Source organism: Cryptomeria japonica, chromosome 2 (genome assembly GCF_030272615.1).
Source record: "Cryptomeria japonica chromosome 2, Sugi_1.0, whole genome shotgun sequence".
In the NCBI taxonomy this organism is placed as follows: Eukaryota; Viridiplantae; Streptophyta; class Pinopsida; order Cupressales; family Cupressaceae; genus Cryptomeria; species Cryptomeria japonica.
Genome location: NC_081406.1, coordinates 677,230,176 through 677,251,189, shown reverse-complemented (window position 1 = coordinate 677,251,189; position 21,014 = coordinate 677,230,176). Strand labels below are relative to the sequence as shown.

The following is a 21,014-nucleotide window of genomic DNA, read 5'->3' as shown; positions in this document are numbered from 1 at the left end:
CAAAGGAACCAGCTTTAGCTAAGGCAATCTCATAACGAATTGATAATTTCTTCTGAGGCTACTGTTAATCTCAAAACGGGTCAATGAATTTTCTAGGAGGCTTGTAAACCTTAAAATAATTTTTGCACCTTTATTTTGGCTTTCCTAAAGCTAGCGCAACATTATCACTGAGGGATGCAGCTTATTGAAAGGGTTCCATACACATCTTGGGAGTCTAAAGGAGTGATGTGGCACTCAAGACACAAAAGGTAGACCTAGTCAAACATATTGCTGCCTAGAAGAAAGTTGTGGGAATGTATTCTTGCTGGCCGCAACCCTTATAGACAGCCAAGCTTAGCGATTTGAAGTGGAATAGGGAAGTTGTGTAGAGGTTTATGCAGGTTGCACTTGTTTCTTAGCGAGCATGGGTCTTTTGGGAGATTGGTGTCTGATTTTGAGGTGATGTGGGATTCGTAAGCACATTTGGATGCTAGAGCAGATCTTGGAGAGATTTCAATCAGAGTTGTGAAAGGTTCCAGCACTTGCATATTAGACAGCTTGCATCAGCTGCACTTCAATGTAACATCTGCTGCTGTCACTAATGATTAGAGAGTAGTAACTACTATATTTTTGTAGTAGATATTCCAGCAGCAAATTCTAATTTTGTTTCTGGACATTCCCAATCATGGTGTGAATGAGAACTTGTTTGGTTTAATGTTCCAATATATTTATGAATATGAAAAGTGCACTATGAAGATAACACGTTCCCAAAAAAACTCATGGTTCCAAGTGTTTGTAAATCAGAAAACTACCACAAACATTTTTATTCAAATTGTTTGATGAAATGACTAAATTGAAAAATTGTGAGAATTTGCAATATATTGGTGTAAGCATTTTGATCCATATATTACATTCAGGTTCATCCCGGGTATGCCCAAGCTACTGCCTGGGCACTCCAAGTTCCCTATGGGTGCAGGACCCACAAGGTGCCCAGATGGTATCCTGGGCGTACCCGGCCAGAACCAAGACCTATTTTGGATCCATAGAGGGATGGTGGACTAATATACAAAGAAATAAGTTATGATAGGATGGATAACTTGGAGATCCCAAAGGCTGAATTTCTTAATAGAAAAGAAAACTACTATTTCCCTCGCAACACCAACTTGTTTGATTTTTATCTTGATACAGTTATAGGTCTGGTTAGAGAAAGAACAAGAGGTGTCTCTAAAATTTGTTACTGGGTACTTTGCTAGACTAGTATTATATAATTTATATGCAATGAAATTATGTAAATGTCTAAAACTTTTAATACAAATATGAAGTGTCCTTTCATTGCCTGGATCACTTTTGTGAGAATAATAGAAATCACTATAATGAATATACCAATAATTTGTGTCCTTCAAGCTAGAGCAAAAGTAAGTTCAAATGTATCAAAGCAGCAAGACCCCAGGGATAGTTAACCATGACATATCCTAGGACATAGAATTACAGCTAGTCCTAGTAATAAAGTTTTCTGAACAAAAAGGTTTCTAGATTGCAAATATCTCTTATTCCTCTGAAATAAGTGCAGACAGATAGAACATTGGGATGGAATGAAGCAAAATTTTGCTCAGGCTACCAGTTCTCTATGGCTGCAAATTTTGAGTAAAAAATTATAGCAATTGACAGTAACTGAATTGATGTAACTCACTGCCAACTTAGCATGGCCGAACACGTATCCAGCATAATCTAGAATACCCATCAGAAGTGTCATAACAGGCAGTGTAGCAACCAGAGCATCTGTAGAACAGGCCAGTCAAAATCATACCATGTAGGCACCCTCTTATGCCTCCCTTAGAATAGCATCAAGCAAAAGAAAACTTCAAGCATCAACAAAGTATGGAATAAGAAGTCAACCTGGAAATGGCTTGTTTTTCATGATTAAAAGAGAACAATTAAGAACACTTAGAAATACATATGACAGAAGAAAAAGCACAAAAATAACAGCATATCCAATGTAAATTATTGTAAATGAAGATCAATATCATAATTAGATTGCAAGAACTGCAATGACACATTTGTAAAATTATTTCCAATAAAAATATGGTGTAAATTTAAGACTCAGATCGATGAAATTTATCTTGGACTAAACACTGATAATAATTGCATTAATGGATACAAAGAAACTCAAGAATCTGCACTCCTGCTTCAACTTTGTCATTAATAGGAGTCTCATAGACCAGAATTGTGATGAATTGCTGAACAGTAGCTAAAAGCCGTTCCAACTGATCTCTGTCATAGCTGGTGAAAATCAACCTTTTAGTGATCAGGCAAAAGATGTTGAATGGAGCATCAATAAGAGATATTCAACCTGATCAAAATTTCTCTCTAAATAATCTCAAATCTTAATCAGACAGAACTATTAAATAAGATCCAACCTAGAAAACCATCTTAACACACCTTTGCAGAGCTAAGAGAAGATTTGCCTTAACATGTGCAGGCTGATTTAAGATTAACTTCCATAACTTCTGAAGAGTGCCATAATATTCAGAATAATTGAAGAAACTATTCTGCAAAATCAATGTGCAGAAACAAGGTTTATAAACAGGTGTATAAATAGAAAAAATAAAAAGGTCACATAACAAAACATTCTCAATCCTACTCAAATAAGAGACGTCAAGCTGAAATATGCAACTATAGAAATGACAAAATGTGAGCTCATACATAACTCTGAATGTAGACAACCTCATTAAAAGCATACCAACCTCCAGCAGGGTGATAACGTTTCGAAGACTAATAGAGTTGGCTTTAGTCCAGCTGCCTTCATCTAGAGATAACAAAGACTCAGTTGATTCCATAATTGCTGCAACCACATCTTTCCTATCCTGGATATAGAAACAAAAGAGGGACGAATGTTGTTCACTTCTCAATTCCTAAGATTATATCAAATGTCACACATTCAGAAAAACTTAACACACACGAGGGAGTAAGTACATATAGACAAAAAGACTGCTGAAATGATGATCCCCATGTTGATAAAGAACTTGCCATCAACATTTAAATAAAAACTTGATTACAGAATAATCAATGACAGAGACACTGTGGCCAACGTCGGAGGATACATAACTAGCTGAAACACCCAAAGATGAGAACCATCAAAGTGAATTGTTGTTTAAACAACAGAGACACTGTGAGGAGCTTGGGAGGATACATGACTATCTGAAATGTCCAAAGAGGAGCGCTATCAAAGTGAATTATCATTTAAGCAGATGGTTTAAAAGTTTTAGAAGTGTCATTTCAGACCCACTCTAATGCAATTACATATGGACAAAAGCACTACTGAAAGACGAATCAGAGGTTTGAAAAGTCCAGTACAGAGAATGCTATCAAATAGTGTGAAGGTAAAAAGTGTCTACTGTGTAAAGTTGTAAACTGTAAAACATTTTATCATAAGTTGCCTACAAAAAAAATTGTGGCCTCAAGACAAATTCAACAGTACATTTACACTTTTGGTTTTGTATGCCCCTAGACGTAATCCCTCATATAAAGAAATTTTAAAGAAATAAATGGACACGAAAGTAGGTTAGCATTAAAGAAAAACAAGGTGATTGGGTCAGTGTTAAGAGTTAAAAGAGTGAAACCAGGAGGAATGAAAAGCAGGCAATAGCAGATAGCAAAAGCAGGAGGATAAGATTGTGAGGTAAGAAAGGCAATAGCAACCAAGATACATATGATGTCAATCAACTTCAGATTTTATTTTTTCCAGGTACCTGACAAAAATGAAGAAGAAACAGTTAACCAGTACGGAAACATGGATAGAGATGAATAAAAAATGCGACTGCGAAAACAAACATAAGACTTACAATAAAATGTCCAGTTAACATTCAATAATCTACCACCATTACCTAGAATAAATGTTAATGCCTAGAGAAAGGAAGAAATGTGCACTTAAATAAATAATCTGCATACAAAGAAACCAAACTAGCAAAACCATAAACAAATAACAAATATTAAATTTTATTTTATCAAAACCATGATCAGAAATAGACCAGCATAAATACCCAGAGCACTTTGATGAGACATGCTCTTAAAATACAATAACCTGGATAGAAATAGATCAAAGCAGTACAAATCATAAACACAAGATGTTGAATTTTTATGTTAGATTTTGATTTCACAGAAACAATGCTAGGTTTTCATTCCCTCTCTTTGATAGGAAGAAAAGGTTCTCAACCTCAAAGAGTCCAAGATGAGCAAAGATTTCTCATCTGTAAGATGAAAATTGTTTCAAGAAGAACTCATGCAGTGATGGGGAAACAAACAAAGCACAAGTGTCAACAATTAACCCAAAGGGAGCAAAGCACATATTGCATCTGTCAAGAAACAAACAGCAGTGTTGTGGCATGTTACCATCAAACGCCCAAGTTTTAGTAGGAAACTCAGGACCTCCATTGTTAATCTCTGATTTCTGGTTTTCTTGATTTTAACAGCCTAATTTCAAAGCTGCAATCATTCAGTTGGCTGTTTATGCATTTTTCCTGCTTAATTTGCCATAGAAAAATTCAGATGCAATTCATTTCATTAATTCTGCTTCATACTATATTGCATCTAGGTACATCAGAGATGCTCAATTCAGTTTTTTCTATTCTTGCCTCTAACAAAACCTCATATCCGATTTAAGCTTTCATCAGAATTACTCTTAATACTTATACCACATTCAGGTTACATTGTTCATGCTTTAACTTCTTTCACTTTCACATTTATCTAGGTGTCTACTTAGTTTTCATTTCCTCATCACATCTAACTTTATCTCAGACAATTGCCCTTGGTGTTTTTGATGGAGGAGTTTCCTAGGTGTAAGAGTAATCTTACATCAACCAAAAATATTCCTTTTATGTCTGTCTTGCGAGTTTCCCTAATTATCTTTGTCATTCTATACTTGCCACAGAGGTAAATTCTTACTGCAATCTTCATTTTGTGCACACAAAGCTGCTTACTGTGTTAATAGTGTAAAGTAATGCATATTCATCATAGAGCCTCGACGTTAATATTAGAGCTTCTTAAGTGTGTCCCTGACAACGCCATATCTTTGCTAAGTATTTTATTGTGGATGAATACAATCTGACTTGTTGCACCTACATATGGAAGGCCTAATTATGTTGTGTACCACATATTTGAATCATCTGCCAGCTAGTAATGTCATGTACGCCATTACTAGTCATTAGGAATGTTGATGGTTGATGCCACACTAAGTTTCAAAGCTTATTAAATCTTGACATACTCCTCACAAGGGTCTCTCATGTTTCACAAGCAAGCATCAAGTTCCAAGGAGCAACTGTAGGAGAAATCATTTAATATTGGAACCATGATCCTTATCACATGTGATTGGGGCATTGTACCATGATTATGGTTGGTACCAAGATGCTCCATCCTTTTTCTCTATAAAATATCAACAAATCTAAATCAAGAAGCAATTAATTCAAGCAGAGTTTTGTTAGAGAAAGAAGTCTAAGTTCAAAAGAGATTAGAGAGCATATAATTGAAGATTAACTCATAGCATAGTGCTTTGGGAACTGTTGTGACGTATTCACACATCGCCCCATTGCAAATGGGGACCCCTGCTTTTTGCTTTCTAGGGTTTGTTTTCTAGGTCTTTTAGGGTTTTATCTGTTAGCCTTTGCAGGATGTGTGTTTTCGCCAGGGGATCAATAGGATGGTAGGCTTTGCTTGAGCCAGGGGAGTCAGCAGGTGCTCCAGGTTAGGGTTTCTTTGAGAGTCTTCCTTAGGGCCTGGTTTTGCTCTTGTTGCTAATTGTGTCTTGCTTTGTGAGTGGGTATCATTCTTGAAGGTCTGAGCTAGGTCAAGTTGGTGAGTGATGAAGTCTGGAATGTCATCCTGATCTTCAAATGCCCTGAAATTTGGCTAAGTCTGGAATGCCTTGATCCTGAAATTTGGCTAAGTCTGGAATGTCCTGATCCTGAAATTTGACTAAGTCTAGAAAACTGAAGAATCCTCCAAAAACTAGATTTTGCAATATAACTCCTGGAGGTCCGAAACCACTCTCAAACATCCTGGAAGTATATATGGAATATAACTTAAAGTATAAGAAAGAAGAAAGATATAAGGAAATGTCATCTTTCTTAAACTTAAATGTTATATTCCATAAAATGATCCTGACGGAGAGTCCAAAATGTCAAATTTCGCTCTTGACCCTTCCAAAGGGTTCAAAGCGAATTTCGCTCCTAACCCTTCCAAATGGTCCAAAGCGAAATTCTCCATAAGACATTCTACTTTGACCAAAACCTAGAACTAACACATTCCTAGGCTTGAATGAAGGCAAAAGCACTTGTTTGAATGAAGAAATGCGAAAAAATGAAGTCAGGATCATGGCCTAAGGTGAATTTCGCTCCTGACCCTTCCAAAAGGTCCAGAGCGAAATTCATATTTCCTCTTTTTTTCTCCTTAACTTGACCAAGTTTGTAGACTTTTGAGGCATAATTGAGAAGGTTTGATGCAACTTTGCCTTGGAGAGGAGATTTTAGACCTTGGGATGATGGATTCTAGCCTGGGAGAGGAATTTCGCTCCTGACCCTTCCAAAGGGTCCAGAGCAAAAATCCTTATAACCCTCATTTTCCTTCCTTGTTTTGGATGGGCGTTGGTTTATTAGGCATTGTGTGTGAGTCTTGATGTGTTCTTGCCTTGAGAAGTGTTTTGAAAAGTGAGGATCTTGTCCAAAAATAGGAATTTCGCTTCTGACCCTTCCAAAGGGTCCAGAGCGAAATTCTTCATAAGCCTCATTTGCTCCCTTGTTTTGGATACCAACCTTGTTCCATGAGTGAATTTGGGAAGGAAATAACATGTCTCTACCTTTTGAGGTGATGGAACGTAGAAATATGAAGATTTTAGCCAAGAATAGGAATTTCGCTCCTGACCCTTCCAAAGGGTCCAGAGCGAAATTCACTATAATCCTCATTTGCTACCTTGAATGGGCTTAAAACCTGGTTCCTCAAGTGGAAAGCAATCTAGATTTGCCTCCAGGAGAAGATTGAAGTTTGAAAAATGAGCAATTAAAGCCTAAATCAAGATTTTCGCTACTAACCCTTCCAAAGGGTCCAGAGCGAAAATCAACCTAAGACTCATTTCTTGCCTTATTTGACCAAATTTTGATTTGCAAGGCATTTTGAAGGGAAGAGTAGACATGTTTGGACGTTGGAAATGTTTGAAAGCTTTGAAAAAATGAAGGATTCTAGCCAAGAAGGTGAATTTTGCTCCTAACCCTTCCAAAGGGTCCAGAGGGAAATTCCTTGCAAGCCTATTTTTTTGACCTTGCTTAGACCACAAACCTTGTCTCCCAGGTCAAGAATGATGTTTTGTTGCCTTCCAGAGAAGATTGGAGTTGAGAAGATGAAGGATCAAGTCAAGAATGAGATTTTCACTCCTGACCCTTCCAAAGGGTCCAGAGCGAAAATCCTCCTAGACCTCATTTCTTTCCTTATTTGGCCAAGTTTTGATGTCCAAGGCATGTTGAAAGAGAGAATGGGCATATTGAAACCCTTAAGGACATTTGAAGGAGTTAAGGAATGAGTGTTTTGGCCAAGGAAGGAAATTTCGCTCCTGACCCTTCCAAAGGGTCCAGAGCGAAATTCCTTACAAGCATATATTTTTAACCTTGCTTGAGCTTAAAATCTTGTTCCTAAGGCAAAAAGAGATGAAATTTCACCTTGCAAAGAAGATTGGGATTGAAAAAATGATGATTTTGGGCTAGAAAAGGAAAATCGCTCCTAATCCTTCCAAAGGGTCCAGGGCAAAATTGTGTAAAACTTATCTTTTCCCTTAGTTTCATGCCAAATCTAGTGTGGATCATGATTAAAGAAGTCCTTAGGCATGTCCTTGAATGGTCAATAATTATCAAGTTTGGAATAGAGACATGATGGAATTTGTCCAAAAGTGCAAAATTCGCTCCTGACCCTTCTAGAGGGTCCAGGGCTAAATTCTTATAGGGCCTGTCCCTGGAAAGACTCTTGAACAAACTTAATTTTGATGTCTTCTTGTTGATGATTTAAGGTATAAAATGCTATGTTGAAATGAATTTATTATGTGTCCTTAATCATCTTTTTGTTTGTCTTGCAGTTTAAAGGCGACCTCCTCCAGCCCAGCATCATCAGGGACGACCTCTTCCAGTCCAGCATTCGAAGGAAAGGTACACCATCCATCCTGCACATTGAAGACAAAGGAAGTTAAAGCAAGGGTTTGTTGAAGAAGCAGACAGTTTCAGAAGAGTTAATTAAAGCTAGCTTCTCAGCAACATCAAATTGAATATCTACCAAGTTACAAGTGTCAGACAAGGTGGCATCCCCGTCATCACTCCTCCAGTCGGATTGGTCCACCTCAGCATGTCCAGGTTCAATGTACCTGACTCATCAAAGATGACACAAACTTCAATGTACCTACCCCGGCTATCCATTGGTCGAATATTCCAGAGAAGACATGTGTTCATTGTAAAATCTCGGCCATTGATCTCAAGTTGATCTAAGCCATCGAATTGTATTGAGGGCACTATATAAGCCCTGACTCCTCATTTGTAAAGGTGGATAGTTAGTCAGGAGTTAGAAGGTGAATAGTTAGAAATAGTGAATAAGTCAGTTAATAGTATAGCAATTATAGTAGAATAGAAAGAGAAGGCAAAGATTGTTGCCAAGATGTTGTTGTGAAAGACTTGTAAACTTCATTGAAGAAATGGTGAAATCTATGGGTCGATTCAACAATTTGCATGGTCTTTATACTTCTTAGATTTGATTTCATGTTATTAGATGAATGGAAGAAATGTGTTTGATTGATGGTGAAATTTGTTTATCCATACTACTAGCAGTTTGTTGATTGCAGACTTGCCTTGTGTAGTCAACTGGAATCATTCAGCTTAAGCTTAACTTCAATTGTCGCTTCTTCACTGATATGCATCAGCCAGACGGTGTCTATGCTTGTAGCGATTGTGGAGATGGCCCTGAGATGTCAAAACAAGACTTAGTTAGAATTTCATCAAAGGTTATTCATTGCTCCTAAATTCTTAGTGTCAGAATTAGATCCTTTCCTCGCCCTCATCATTTTCCTTTTTTTTTCAAAATCTAGACTAGAGAAATCCTATGTTCCAGTAATATTCAAAGCGAATCAGACGTTCAGTCATCAAGTGTAAGTCCCCTTGTGATTCCAGCAAAATCACATCATACCACAGAGAGCTTATCCACGAGTAGAGAACCTACATACAAGAACCTTGGAGTTGCCTCGACTGATCCTTCGGCGAGATCTTCAGCAATCGGGAAACTTTGCTCAAGAGAGGATAAGGTACCTTTAGGTATTTTATTCTGTGTTCACATGTGCATGAAAAACACATCAACAGGAACCCACATACTTGTTTGTTTTATTTATGTTGTTATTCAGGACAAAGGTATAGTTTTATTGTATGCCCTAGTGGTTGATACTGTTGATGTATTTCAATAAATCACTAAGATTGTTGTTTTACATATTTCTGGTGCATTTGTATTCCACTGTACAAAATTGTGAATGTTTTGTATTAGGCTGCATGGTTGGATAATACTTAATTGGGTCCTTCATCTATGACTACCAGTTTTTCACCACTTTACCTCTGACCCCATCATAAACCCAATCTTCATCTTAAATCTTATGTGTGTTTTTTAGTGTTCATCCATTCCCCCTTTGTGTTTTCCTAAGTCCAGATCCAATCTTTTCATAACCCAGGTTAATTCAAATAGTAAATTCAATCGAGTATCAAAGTTGTTCCTCACAATTTTCACATATTTTGTCTCCAAGCCCTTCCCAAACACAATCCTATTTATCCAATTTAATTCACTCAGCAAGATCACGTCCAGAGATATATTCCTTAGTTTGTTCACTTTTCAGATTTCATGATAGCTCATTTCAATAAAATGCCACGTCTAGAAGAATATCGGACTTTTTTAAGTCATTTCCAACAACTTTTGCCTCCAATTCCTCCCTAAACCTATTACATATCTAAAATGGGGCTTTATTTTATATCACATCCAAGTTTCTTTGTGTTGGTAACAACTGTTTATTTTGGATTTATCTAGGTTTTTAATGGATTTCATATCCACTTCACATCTAGATTTCTATCAAAGTTCTTCCCAATTGTTTGCAATTTTTTCCTCTCCAACAAAATCTTGGATACACTAAATCTCGGATACACTATGGGCCCAACGTGCGTTTTTATTCAAGGTTTATGTGTTTTCAAATTCCAAATGTATCCTAGGTAGGCTGGGTTTTACTACCACATTAGATCCACTTTTCATTAGACCTTGAAGATCATTGATTTGTGCTTTTTGTCTCCAAGAACTTCATAGAACCAATTTCATCAAATAATCCTTTTTATGTAAGGTGGTCATGTCCAATGTAGCTTTGCTTTGTTTTTCCCATTGCCAAATTTCATGGTAATATAGGTTCCAATTAATAGAATAGCATATATATTCAATAATATACATAGAATACACCAAGAGATATCTTTCTCAAGGCACCTATTGCACTTTTATGTGAGAAATTGATTAAAAAATAGGCACCTTGACAAGGATATCTCTCAACATATTTTACATATATTATTAAATATATATATGCCAATAGCATTTGTAGTACAATAAGTAAAATATTAAATTGGGGTTGAGGTTGGGGTTGGGGTTTGTGTTAGGGTTAGGATTGGGGTTCGGGATAGAGATATGATACGTTTAGGGTTAAGATTAGGGATATGGTTAGAGTTTTCGATGGAATTAGGGTAATGGTTAGCGTGAGAGATAGAATTATGGTTAGTGGTAGGGTTAGAATTTGGGTTTGGGTTAGGTCGGAGATAGAATGAGTTACGATTACAGTTAGGGTTAGGTTTAGGGTTAAGATTAAGGATGGGCTTAGGGTTAGACATAGAATTAGCATTAGTAGTAGGGTAAAGGTTAGGGCTAGAGACAGAATCAGCGTTAGGGTTAGAGATAGAATTAGCGTTAATATAGGGTCAAGGTTAGTGTTAGAGATTGAATGATAGTTAGAGATAAATTTGGGTTAGGTTTAGGCTTAGGGTTAAGGTTAAGGATGGGGATAAGGTTACGGTTAGGGTTAGGGTTAGAGGTATAATTAGGATTAGGGTTATGGTTGGGATTAGGGTTGGGGATGGGGATAAGGATAGGGTTTATGTATAATTAGGACTAGGATTAGAGATAGAATTTGGGATAGTAGAAAGGTTATAGTTAAGGTTATGGTTAAGTTAGAGATTGAATTAAGGTTAGGGTTAGGGTTAAGGTAAGGGATAAGGTTAGCATTAGGTTAAAGGTAGAAATAGGGTAAGTGATAGAAATAGGGTTAGTGATAGGGTTATGGTTAAAGTTAGCATGCCATGTAGTGTTACGGTTAGGGTTAGGGTTAGAAATAATGTTAGGGTTAGAGTTAGGGTTAGGGTTAGCATTAGGGACAATGTTAGAAATAGAAGGGTTTGGCATGGCGTTTGGGTTATGGTTAGAGATACAATTAGGGATATTGGTAGGGTTATAGTTAAGGTTGGGGTATTAGGGTTAGAGATAGAATATGGGTTAGGGTCAGGGTAAGGGTAAGGATTAGGGTTAGGATTAGGGGTGGGGATAAGGTTAGAGTTAGGGTTTGAGATAGAATTAGGGTTAGCTATAGGTTTATGGTTAATATTAGAGTCAGAGTTAGTGTTAGTGTTAGTGTTAGTGTTAGTGTTAGGGTGAGGGTGAGTATAAGGGTTAGGGTTAGAGAAAGAATTAGGGATAGGATTAGAGATAAAATTAGGGTTATGGTTATGGTTAGAATTAAAATAAAGGTTAGGGTTAGTATTAGGGTTAGGGTTGGGGATAAAGTTAGGGTAAGGGTTAGAGATAGGCTTAGTGTTTGATAATTTAAAAATAATCATACTCTAATTGAACTCTAACCCAAACCTATCCATCATACTAACCTTAACCCTAATACTAACCCTAACTAAGCCCTGAATTCTAAACATAACTCTAACTAGACCCTAACCCTAACCTTTATTACACTCTAACCCTTATTATACCCTAACTCTTGTTGAACTATAACATTAAGCCTAATTGAGCCATAACCATAATTTAACACTAACACTAACCTTAATACTAAGTCTAACCCTAATATTAATTGAGCTAACACTAACACTAACCCTAGCCCTAAATTAAATCCTAATAGTAACTCTAACTCTAATTGAACCCTAATACTAACCCTAACGCTAATCCAAAGCTTCAATGTAGAATGCTAACCCTAATCCTAACCTAATCTAACCTTAATCGTAATCTTAACCCTATTGAAATCCTAACAGTAATTGTAAACCTAATTGAACCCTAATACAAACCCTAACCGTACCTAACCCTTAACCCTAACCATAACCTATTTGAAACCTAACTTAATTCTAATGGCAACCCAGATTTTAACTATAACCTTCATTAAACCCCAACCATAACCCTAATTAACCCTAACCTTAAGTCTAATTGACTGCTAACCCTAAATTGAATATTTCCCCTAATTGAACACTAACCCTAACCCAATTTGAACCCTAACCCTAACCCTTATTGGGAGAATTCAATAGCTATATTGACAATTGTAGGAAAAGGCTACAAGGCACCTTCTTGCAAAGCAAAGATTTAAGTGAGGTGATAAATGTATGCTAGATTAGAAATTTATGTTGAATATTAGCCTAAATTCATGTTGATTAATTTGTAGTAATTTATGTTGATTTAGGCTAATTTTTGTGTTTAAAAATTAAAATTTTGTACTTCAACTTTATACTTGTAGGTTGTTCATAGATGCTAGGAAATGATTTCTAACTATTGGTATATGGGGCATTAGGTAACCACGACAAAGATAAGGTGTCAAGCATAGTAATTGAAAATGCCACAAATTGCATTTAACACATAACCTGCACCAAGATATTGCCAAATTCAAACTCACCATGCCCAATTTATTTTAAAATCCAATCAAAACCATGTCAGCAAAGGTCAAACAATAAATAAAGCACAAGTAATTGAAAAACACATTTTATATGCAAGTAATTGAAAAACAAGCATTTTATATAGGTATAATTCAAAAAAATGTGAAGTTATTTCAGTAAGCCCAAGGGTTTTTGTCTATAAAGCCTTCTAACATTTGCAATTTTGTTTTTCCATGCTTTTTTGAGTATTCTAGCATCTTTTAATTTGTCTTTCTTTTCTCATGTTTTTATTGTCTTTATGTAATGTCCCTTCCTTAATCATCTCAAACTTTAGCGGAGGTTGGCCTACTATTAGGGTCTCGTAGGTCAGCAATGTGGTTTGGGTACCCAACCGGGGTTGTGGAACTCAGCAAGGAGCTTTACGGGCCTTTTAGATTGGAGTTCTGGGGTTGAATCCATGATTAAAATTGAAATATTAAAGTTGGCCTTATGGGAATAATAAAAAGTGAATAGTAACAGAGAAACATAAGAGGAATAGTGTAAAGTTCCCCCCCATCCTAGTAACCAACTTAAGTTGTTTTTAAAAGGGGCCAAGTTGTGATGTCCCCATCCAATCCATAAAGACCAAACAAACAAACAGTATGTTGTAAGAAAGCTCCTTGTATTATCTTTATAATGAAGTACAAACATTTACAAGATTTGAATGACAAGGAGTTGAAGAAAGGCTTCCGCGGTGCAAGACCATGAAGAATATTATCCAATGAATTTAATTTGCATGGCATTCACAAAAATAACTAAACATACCTCTCAATATTTAAGAGATGGAAAAACAATAGTACCCAATAACTAAATAATAACTATGGGAAGATTGTCTAGAAGATATCGATCATCATGTACAGTTAAGATTGAAGTATATACATGGCATGAGGATCGACGAAGAATAGGAATATCAAAGACGAGTATAATAACCTAGCATAGATGAAAGAATATACTGATCGGTGGCAAAGACTATTATAGGTAAAAATCATTAACATCAATGGGCAGTGATTCATCAACAAACAGAAATATTGAAGTAGTAAGGATAGCAATGATCATATTGGAATATGATTGATTAAAGAGTGACCAAACGATGAAGCAATACTAAGCATGGATGTTAAGATTTAAGGTTTCATTATAACATCTATTTACCTCACAAAAGTCAATATCTACAAATCATCATTTGTGAATACATTGCCTAGCGGCTCACTCCCTTAGGTGCTATGTCCACTTTCAATACCGTAAAGAATGGTTAGCCGATGAAAGACACAATTGTATTGAGTCACCATGAAATGATTGTACGCTGCCGAGAAATGATAGTAATCAGTGATATAGATTAATGGACTTGATATTGATGGTCACCCGAGACATATCGATTCTCCTTCATAGTCGAAAGGTTCAACAAATACAAATTTCACGAGGACACAACAAGAATTGAATTGTCTATATCCAGTTCGTTACATATTAAGGATTGCCCAAGATTAGAGGAGATGGATAGTAGAGCATTGAACAAGTAATTCTGTGAAGATGCTCGTGAGTGTCAACAATAATGACAAAGATAATAAGCCGATTAGCACTCGAATCGATCCATGAAGAGGTATAATATTAAGCCAATCCAATAATCATTATCAATAAATATGATTAGCACCAACAATAGAGCGATTATGAGGGGACATGAGTCATGTCCATTACCAAACAACTATTCACTCCCATTATTGTGTATAAGAAGGCCATTGACAAGCTTCTCAAGGGGGATGATCGGATGATTTCTCATTTTTATTTATATCCTTGTTATAATGCTCAATGGAACCACAAACCTATTAAGTCGGGGGTGTGCAATTACAAGGAAGTATTAAAATAGCATCGCAAGAACATCGCAGAAGCAAGAAAATATTAAAGCAGAGACAGGCAAATATAGACTGGTATTAACATCATTTATATATACATAAAGCAGAAGCAGAAACGATAATTGGAATACAAATTCGAATCAGTGACATTCATATCGTACTCACGTCTATCAAGCTATCAGAGACAACGGCATAAATATGTTTTTAGAACAGTATATTTTTTATCAATATATTATATCTTTATTTTGTCTGAGATTCAGCCAGCAAGTATCACAACTATTGTGAGTTGGGATAAGATGTACTATCTTTGTCTTATTCAGATCAAACTTCTTAATTAGCAATTGTCTTGCATATAGACATTACAATTCGTTGCACCACTATACATTCAACTCATTCAAGATCCCCATTACTTCTCAGTTTCATCACTCTTATATTCAAGAGGGGAGTCGTCAACGTTGATCGGTTCATATAAAGTATTGGATCAAGGTTTATATAGTTGACATGGGATGATTAAAGGAAGTCACTACCATCTTGCAATTATAAAATTATTTTTGACCTATCTAACTCTACATAGCATTAAGATAGTTATCATCGCATTAGTCACTCCTTCCATGAAAGATATAGTCACTATACAAATCATATTAGACACATCATTAATAGTTGTTAGAGAATTAGGTGGAAAGAAGTCTCTTGCAGTTAGTTTACAAATCAATTGTTCCCTTATTCCCTAGTAATATTATAAGGGGACATTACATTACACAAGTTCACAATGAGGAATTAGACCCTCAATGTTATTTTATGATTTTGAGAACAAATAGTAACCCCAAAATAGATCAAACTTTCTTGGAGAGGATAAAAAGGCAAATTGTCTATCTTTTGGGTTCATTCTTATGACGTCATTTTGGAGAGCAGCAGCAAACTTGAGGGTTTGAACAGCTTGGAGCTTCCAGTTTCGCAAACTTCTAGGAGAATTTGGAGATTTGGACGAAGACCCATCTCTCCTAGTGACAGGGTTTAGTATTATCCAGCTTCAATGTGTAGTTGGCAGCATTATTTGGGGTTCTAATTGCAGATTTATCAGCTTGAGGGCAAATCCTCTTCAACTTATTGCAGATCAGACCTTCTAGAGGTCACTACAACTCATTTCCAGCATTATCTCAGCCAGCCGTTCCATCTTGGAAATAAGGGCATCAAACCCTAGGTTGTATTTGGGGTTTTTAGCTAATATTGGAGTTGATCTTCATATTCAATCAGCTGGAAATTTGTATCAGACCTATATGCTCAGCTAATGGTATGTACATCGGCCATTTAAATGAAAGAAATTCATCTTATTTGTTCTTCTTTGAGTGTTATGCATTATTCTATTTTGTATCAGCAGTTTCTTTCATTTAGCATTCAAAAATCATTCAAAAACACTCACAAACCAAACAAAAACAAGGAAATCAGTCAAAACCCTTTTCATCATACGCTGGCCAAAGACTTTATCAGCAAAAAAACAATTGCAAAAAAAAAAACATCAAAGTTTGGATCAGATTTGGTAAAGATTGGGTTGGGGATCTTTCACTTTAACCCATGTAATTGAATTCTATATTTACTTTTGGTTTATCATGTCATTTCCACGTACATATATAATGTGACAATGTATAGACCCCCAAGAATCGTACTTTATTTGTGATTGCTTTTACTATAGAGCACATATCGAGTATTTTTAAATTCTAATGTCCCTAATGGGTTTTGCTGAGTATTAATTTTTCCCTTGCATGGAAGTTGTTGAGTAACAATGTCTCCAAGGCCATTACCCAATCAAATTCAGCTGCGATTATAGGTCGATGACCCCAAAAGGCAAATCCAATTTTCCCAAGTGATTCCAGCCCTACAAAACATGTATACCAAAGAATCTCTAATTCAATCCAATGGCACCCACCATGCTTGGGCAACTAGGAAAACTGGCAAACCATTAATTTCTCTAGTAGAACCTAAAGTAAATGTGCATCGAGCAAACTAGGAATTTGATCTTTCTCTAATAGAGTATTTTTATCCTGGTATGGAGGAATGTCTTGTAGTTTAAGATCGCGATTTTACTTCTATCAAAGAATTAGACTCTAAAACCCCTATGGTCTATAAATAGTAAACCATTCTCAATTTTCATTGTTGGAAAAGGAGCGGGAAACAGGATGAACCTTGTATATATTTTTTAGCAAAATTAGAAAAAAAAAGTCAAGTTCTTTTCCTTTTTCCAATCTGGTTTTGTTATTTAGTGGATGATATTATTACAGAGTAATTGGTAAAAAAATTGAATATATTAAACAAATGATCAAACGATCATTAAATAGATTACATGAGATCAATGTGTCTAATAAGAAACAATTGATAACGAATGCAAAATTAGAAACTACTAATATTTACAATATATTACAATATTGACCATTAATTAACTGAATAAAGATATTATACTAATACCCTCCCTTAATGGCCAATCTATCTACTACACCAAGTTTCCCTTTGAACTTAACAAACTTATCCAGATGTAGGCACTTGGTGAGGATATTTGCAGTCTAGTCCTCAATAGGAACATACTGCAAATCAACAAATCCATCTTCAACCAGCTTGCAAATGAAGTGACAATGAAGCTCAACATGCTTGGTTCACTCATGGAAGACTGGATTTTTGGCGAGTTTCTACACCCCTTGATTGTCACAAAAGAGGTGAGTAGGACCTGCTTGAGACAGTTGGATGTCTGAAAGCATCCTTCGAAGCCAAACTGCCTCACAAGCTTCTTTGACTGTTCCTCGATATTTAGCTTCTGTCGAGGAAAGAGCTACGGCTTGTTGCTTCTTACTAGTCCAAGTGACAGCATCGGTGCCCAAACTGAAGACATACCCGGATGTGGACTTTTTGTAATCAACAGAGCCTTCCCAATCCGAATTTGTAGAACCGATGAGTCTAGGATCTTTGGTCTATCCATAAAGGATACCAAAGTCTTAAGTGCCCTTGACATAGCGTAGGATCCACCTTGCTGCAGCGCAATGATCTAATGTAGGAGTTGTCATGAAGCAGGAAATGTAACTCAGTGCATAGCTCAAATTAGGTCTAGTGGAGGTGAGATATATTAAATTGCCCACTAGTTGCCTGAAATTGGATTCATTCTCAACTGGAGAACCGGATTTGACCAGCAAACTTCAGGCCTTTCTCCATGGGTGTAGATGCAAGTTTGCGGTCCTGAATTCGGAACTTGTCTAGCAGAGCCCTGGCATATTTGGACTGAGAGATGAAGATGCCATGAGACTGCTACCAAACCTTGACACCTAGGCAATAGTGCAGAAGCCCAAGACCGGTCATGTTAAAAGATTGGCATAAATTCTACTTGATTCCCTGAATCAAAGATGCCAAACTGCTAGTGATGATCAAATCATCAACATAAATAACCAAAAGGATGATATCACTACCAGTAGTCTTGACATACAAATTTGAGTTAGAGGGACTCCTCTGGAAACCCTAATCTGTGAGGTACTTATCAATTTTCATGTACCATGCTCGAGGAGCCTATTTCAAGCCATAGAGTGCTTTCAATAGTTTGAGCACCTAGTGTTCTTTTCCGATAACCTTGAATCCAGGAGGTTGCATCATGTAGACCTCTTCTTGTAACTCATCATTCAGGAAGGCACTCTTGACGTCCATTGGATGGACCTTCCAGCCACACTGAGTTGCCATGGCTAGGACTAATCTGATGGTGCTCATTTTGTTGTCGAAGCAAAGGTCTCCTCATAATCAATGCCTTCACGCTGAGAGAAGCCTTTAGTAACGAGACAGGCCTTGTACTTATCCAAAGTACCGTTAGCCTTGTATTTGACCTTATAGACCCACTTGCATCCAATGGGTTTCTTCCCTAGAAGATCTGACAAGACCCAAGTGTTATTTTTCAGCAAGCTATGGTGCTCAATTGCCATAGCTTGTTCCCACTCAGGTATCCCTTTCGCCTTTGTGTATGTTTGAGGTTCATAAACACTGTGAATGTTGGCCATGAGAGCAAAATTGACATAATCAAGTTGCTTGCTCTCCTTTTGAGCAGTTCTACCCTCAATGAGCTCATCATCATGAAGATTAGCAAGCGTCTTAGCCCACCATTTAGGTCGGATAGTAGAAGTGCCAACATCAGATGTAGGAGGTGCAACAGGATCAGGGTCATCAAACAGAAGATCGGAGGAATCCTGAGGAAAGTCAAGTGGTGCAGCTACGTGTCTAGGTGATCCTATAGGAGAAGGAACTAGTGTAGGTGTAGGAACTGGAACAGCTGGAGCCCTCCCATCAGCTAGACCTAATGGAAGACGAACACGCAAGTCTGAAGCCTTCAAAGGTTGATCCTCCGAATCCACAACTAGAGGAGAGAGCTGAAATGGCCCTCGTTCCTCATCAAAAACCACATCACGATTGAAGATGAGACAATCTGTCTCGATGTCAACCAGTCGGTAGACCTTGTAAGTATCATTGTAGCCAGTGGGAATGAGTTTCTGGCTTTTGGCATCCAGTTTGGTGTGTTTAGCATCAAGGATCCAAACAAAAGTAGTGGAGCCAAAAACTTTCGAGTGAGTGATTTTGGGCTTGCGGCCTGACCAGGCCTCTTCTGGAGTCTTCTTCTTCATAGCCACAGTAGAAGATCGATTCAGAAGATAGACTGCAATTTTAACTGCTTGAGCCTAAAACTTCTCTAGAACACTCTTGTGTTCAAGCATAGATTGGGCCATTTCGGTAATCATGCAATTTCTTGGCTCAACGACACTGTTTTGCTGAGGGGTGGTGAGGTGTAGTGAGTTGGCGCTTGATGCCATGTTGTTCATTGAAATGGGAGAAGGCAGAAGAACAGAATTCTCCCCCATTATCAAACTGAAGAGTAACAATATGTTGACCAAACTCTTTTTCTACTAATGTTTTGAACCTTTGAAACACAACAAACACCTCTGATTTCTGATGAAGGAAATACACCCACATTTTTCTACTAAAATCATCAACAAAAAGTAAAAAATACTTGGACCCAGTAACAAAAGGAGTAGCCATAGGTCCACAAATATCACCATGGACCAATTGTAGTACCTTAGAAGCTCTCCAGGAGTCGCCATCCGAAAATGGAATCCGATGCTACTTGCCAACCTGACATGCTCCACAAACTCCGAGGTTCTGGGTCTGAATTTCTAGCAATCCAATAACAAGATCTTCTCAAACAATCTAAGAAAGATAGTGCACATTTAAGTGCCCATAATGTTGATGCCAGAGTGTACTAACAGAGGAGCACTTGGTTGCTGTGGCAAGCTCCTGAGAATCACCAAAATCAACTAGTCTAAATAGACCATGATCCTCAAGACCCACTGCAACAATAGACTGAGTATCCCGATCAATGATATTGCACTAATGTGAACTAAAGGTCATGTCGAGCCAAGGAGAATGTCTCAGAATTTGACTAACTGAGAGAAGGTTGAATTCCATTCTTGGAACATAGTACACGTTGAGGAAAATCAATTTCCTCCCTCCAAACTAAATCTGCACATTGCCCTTTCCAACAACGGTGTACTCTTTCCCTCCAAAGATAACTGAATCTGAGTAGGGCTGAAAATCACTGAACCAATCCCGTCGATGAGTGAAGTGGCGTGAAGCACCTAAATCTATATACTAGGCAAAGGATTTGACATGGTCTGTAGGTCTTTTAGCCGTGAAGGCGTAAAAGGCAGACTCGCTCTGCTCAATGTGCTCCGCTACATTTGCTTTCAGCTAAGAACCACTTTGCTTAGCCTGTGCAGCCAAGCGTTTACGACACTCAATTTTCATATGACCAAACTTATGGCAAGAATTGCACTAAACACTCTTCTTCTTCAAGCCTTCTGATGACGGAGCAGAGTTCTTCTACTGAGAAGACTGAGATTTACCTTTGTCCTTATGAAAGGATTTGGCTACAAATGATTGTTCTGTAGAGGATGAGCTGGTATTGCTGCTTCCACCGATCCTACTGCAGAAGTTTAGTGCAAAGATCGACGAACTTCAAATCAACACCAGTTGAAGTGATGTTGAGGGTTTCGACAAAATGCTCGTAGGACTTTGGCAAACTTTTCAAGGTTATGACGACCATGTCCTCCATATTTTGCGCAATTTCTTCTAACTAGTCACGGATGTCCTTGATCCGATTGAGATGCTCCTGAAGGGATTTGCGCTCATCCATGAC

At 37.3% G+C, this 21,014-nt stretch overlaps 1 protein-coding gene across 8 annotated transcripts in view; it reads right to left on the bottom strand.

The window, feature by feature from the left end:
• Positions 1 to 21,014, bottom strand: part of LOC131036882 (uncharacterized) — a 222,540-nt gene that overhangs the window by 173,889 nt on the left and 27,637 nt on the right. For 5 of the 8 annotated variants that reach the window (XM_057968889.2, XM_057968890.2, XM_057968892.2 and 2 more), the window contains 3 exons: positions 2,724 to 2,843; positions 2,419 to 2,528; positions 2,138 to 2,259 (listed from right to left, as the gene is read on the bottom strand). In XM_057968889.2, coding sequence (XP_057824872.2) covers positions 2,138 to 2,259; positions 2,419 to 2,528; positions 2,724 to 2,843 — 352 coding nt within the window. Of the gene's footprint in view, positions 1 to 2,137; positions 2,260 to 2,418; positions 2,529 to 2,723; positions 2,844 to 2,952; positions 3,564 to 3,678; positions 3,729 to 21,014 lie in introns of those variants that run through there. The other 3 variants (XM_057968895.2, XM_057968894.2, XM_057968893.2) reach the window with 2 other exon arrangements.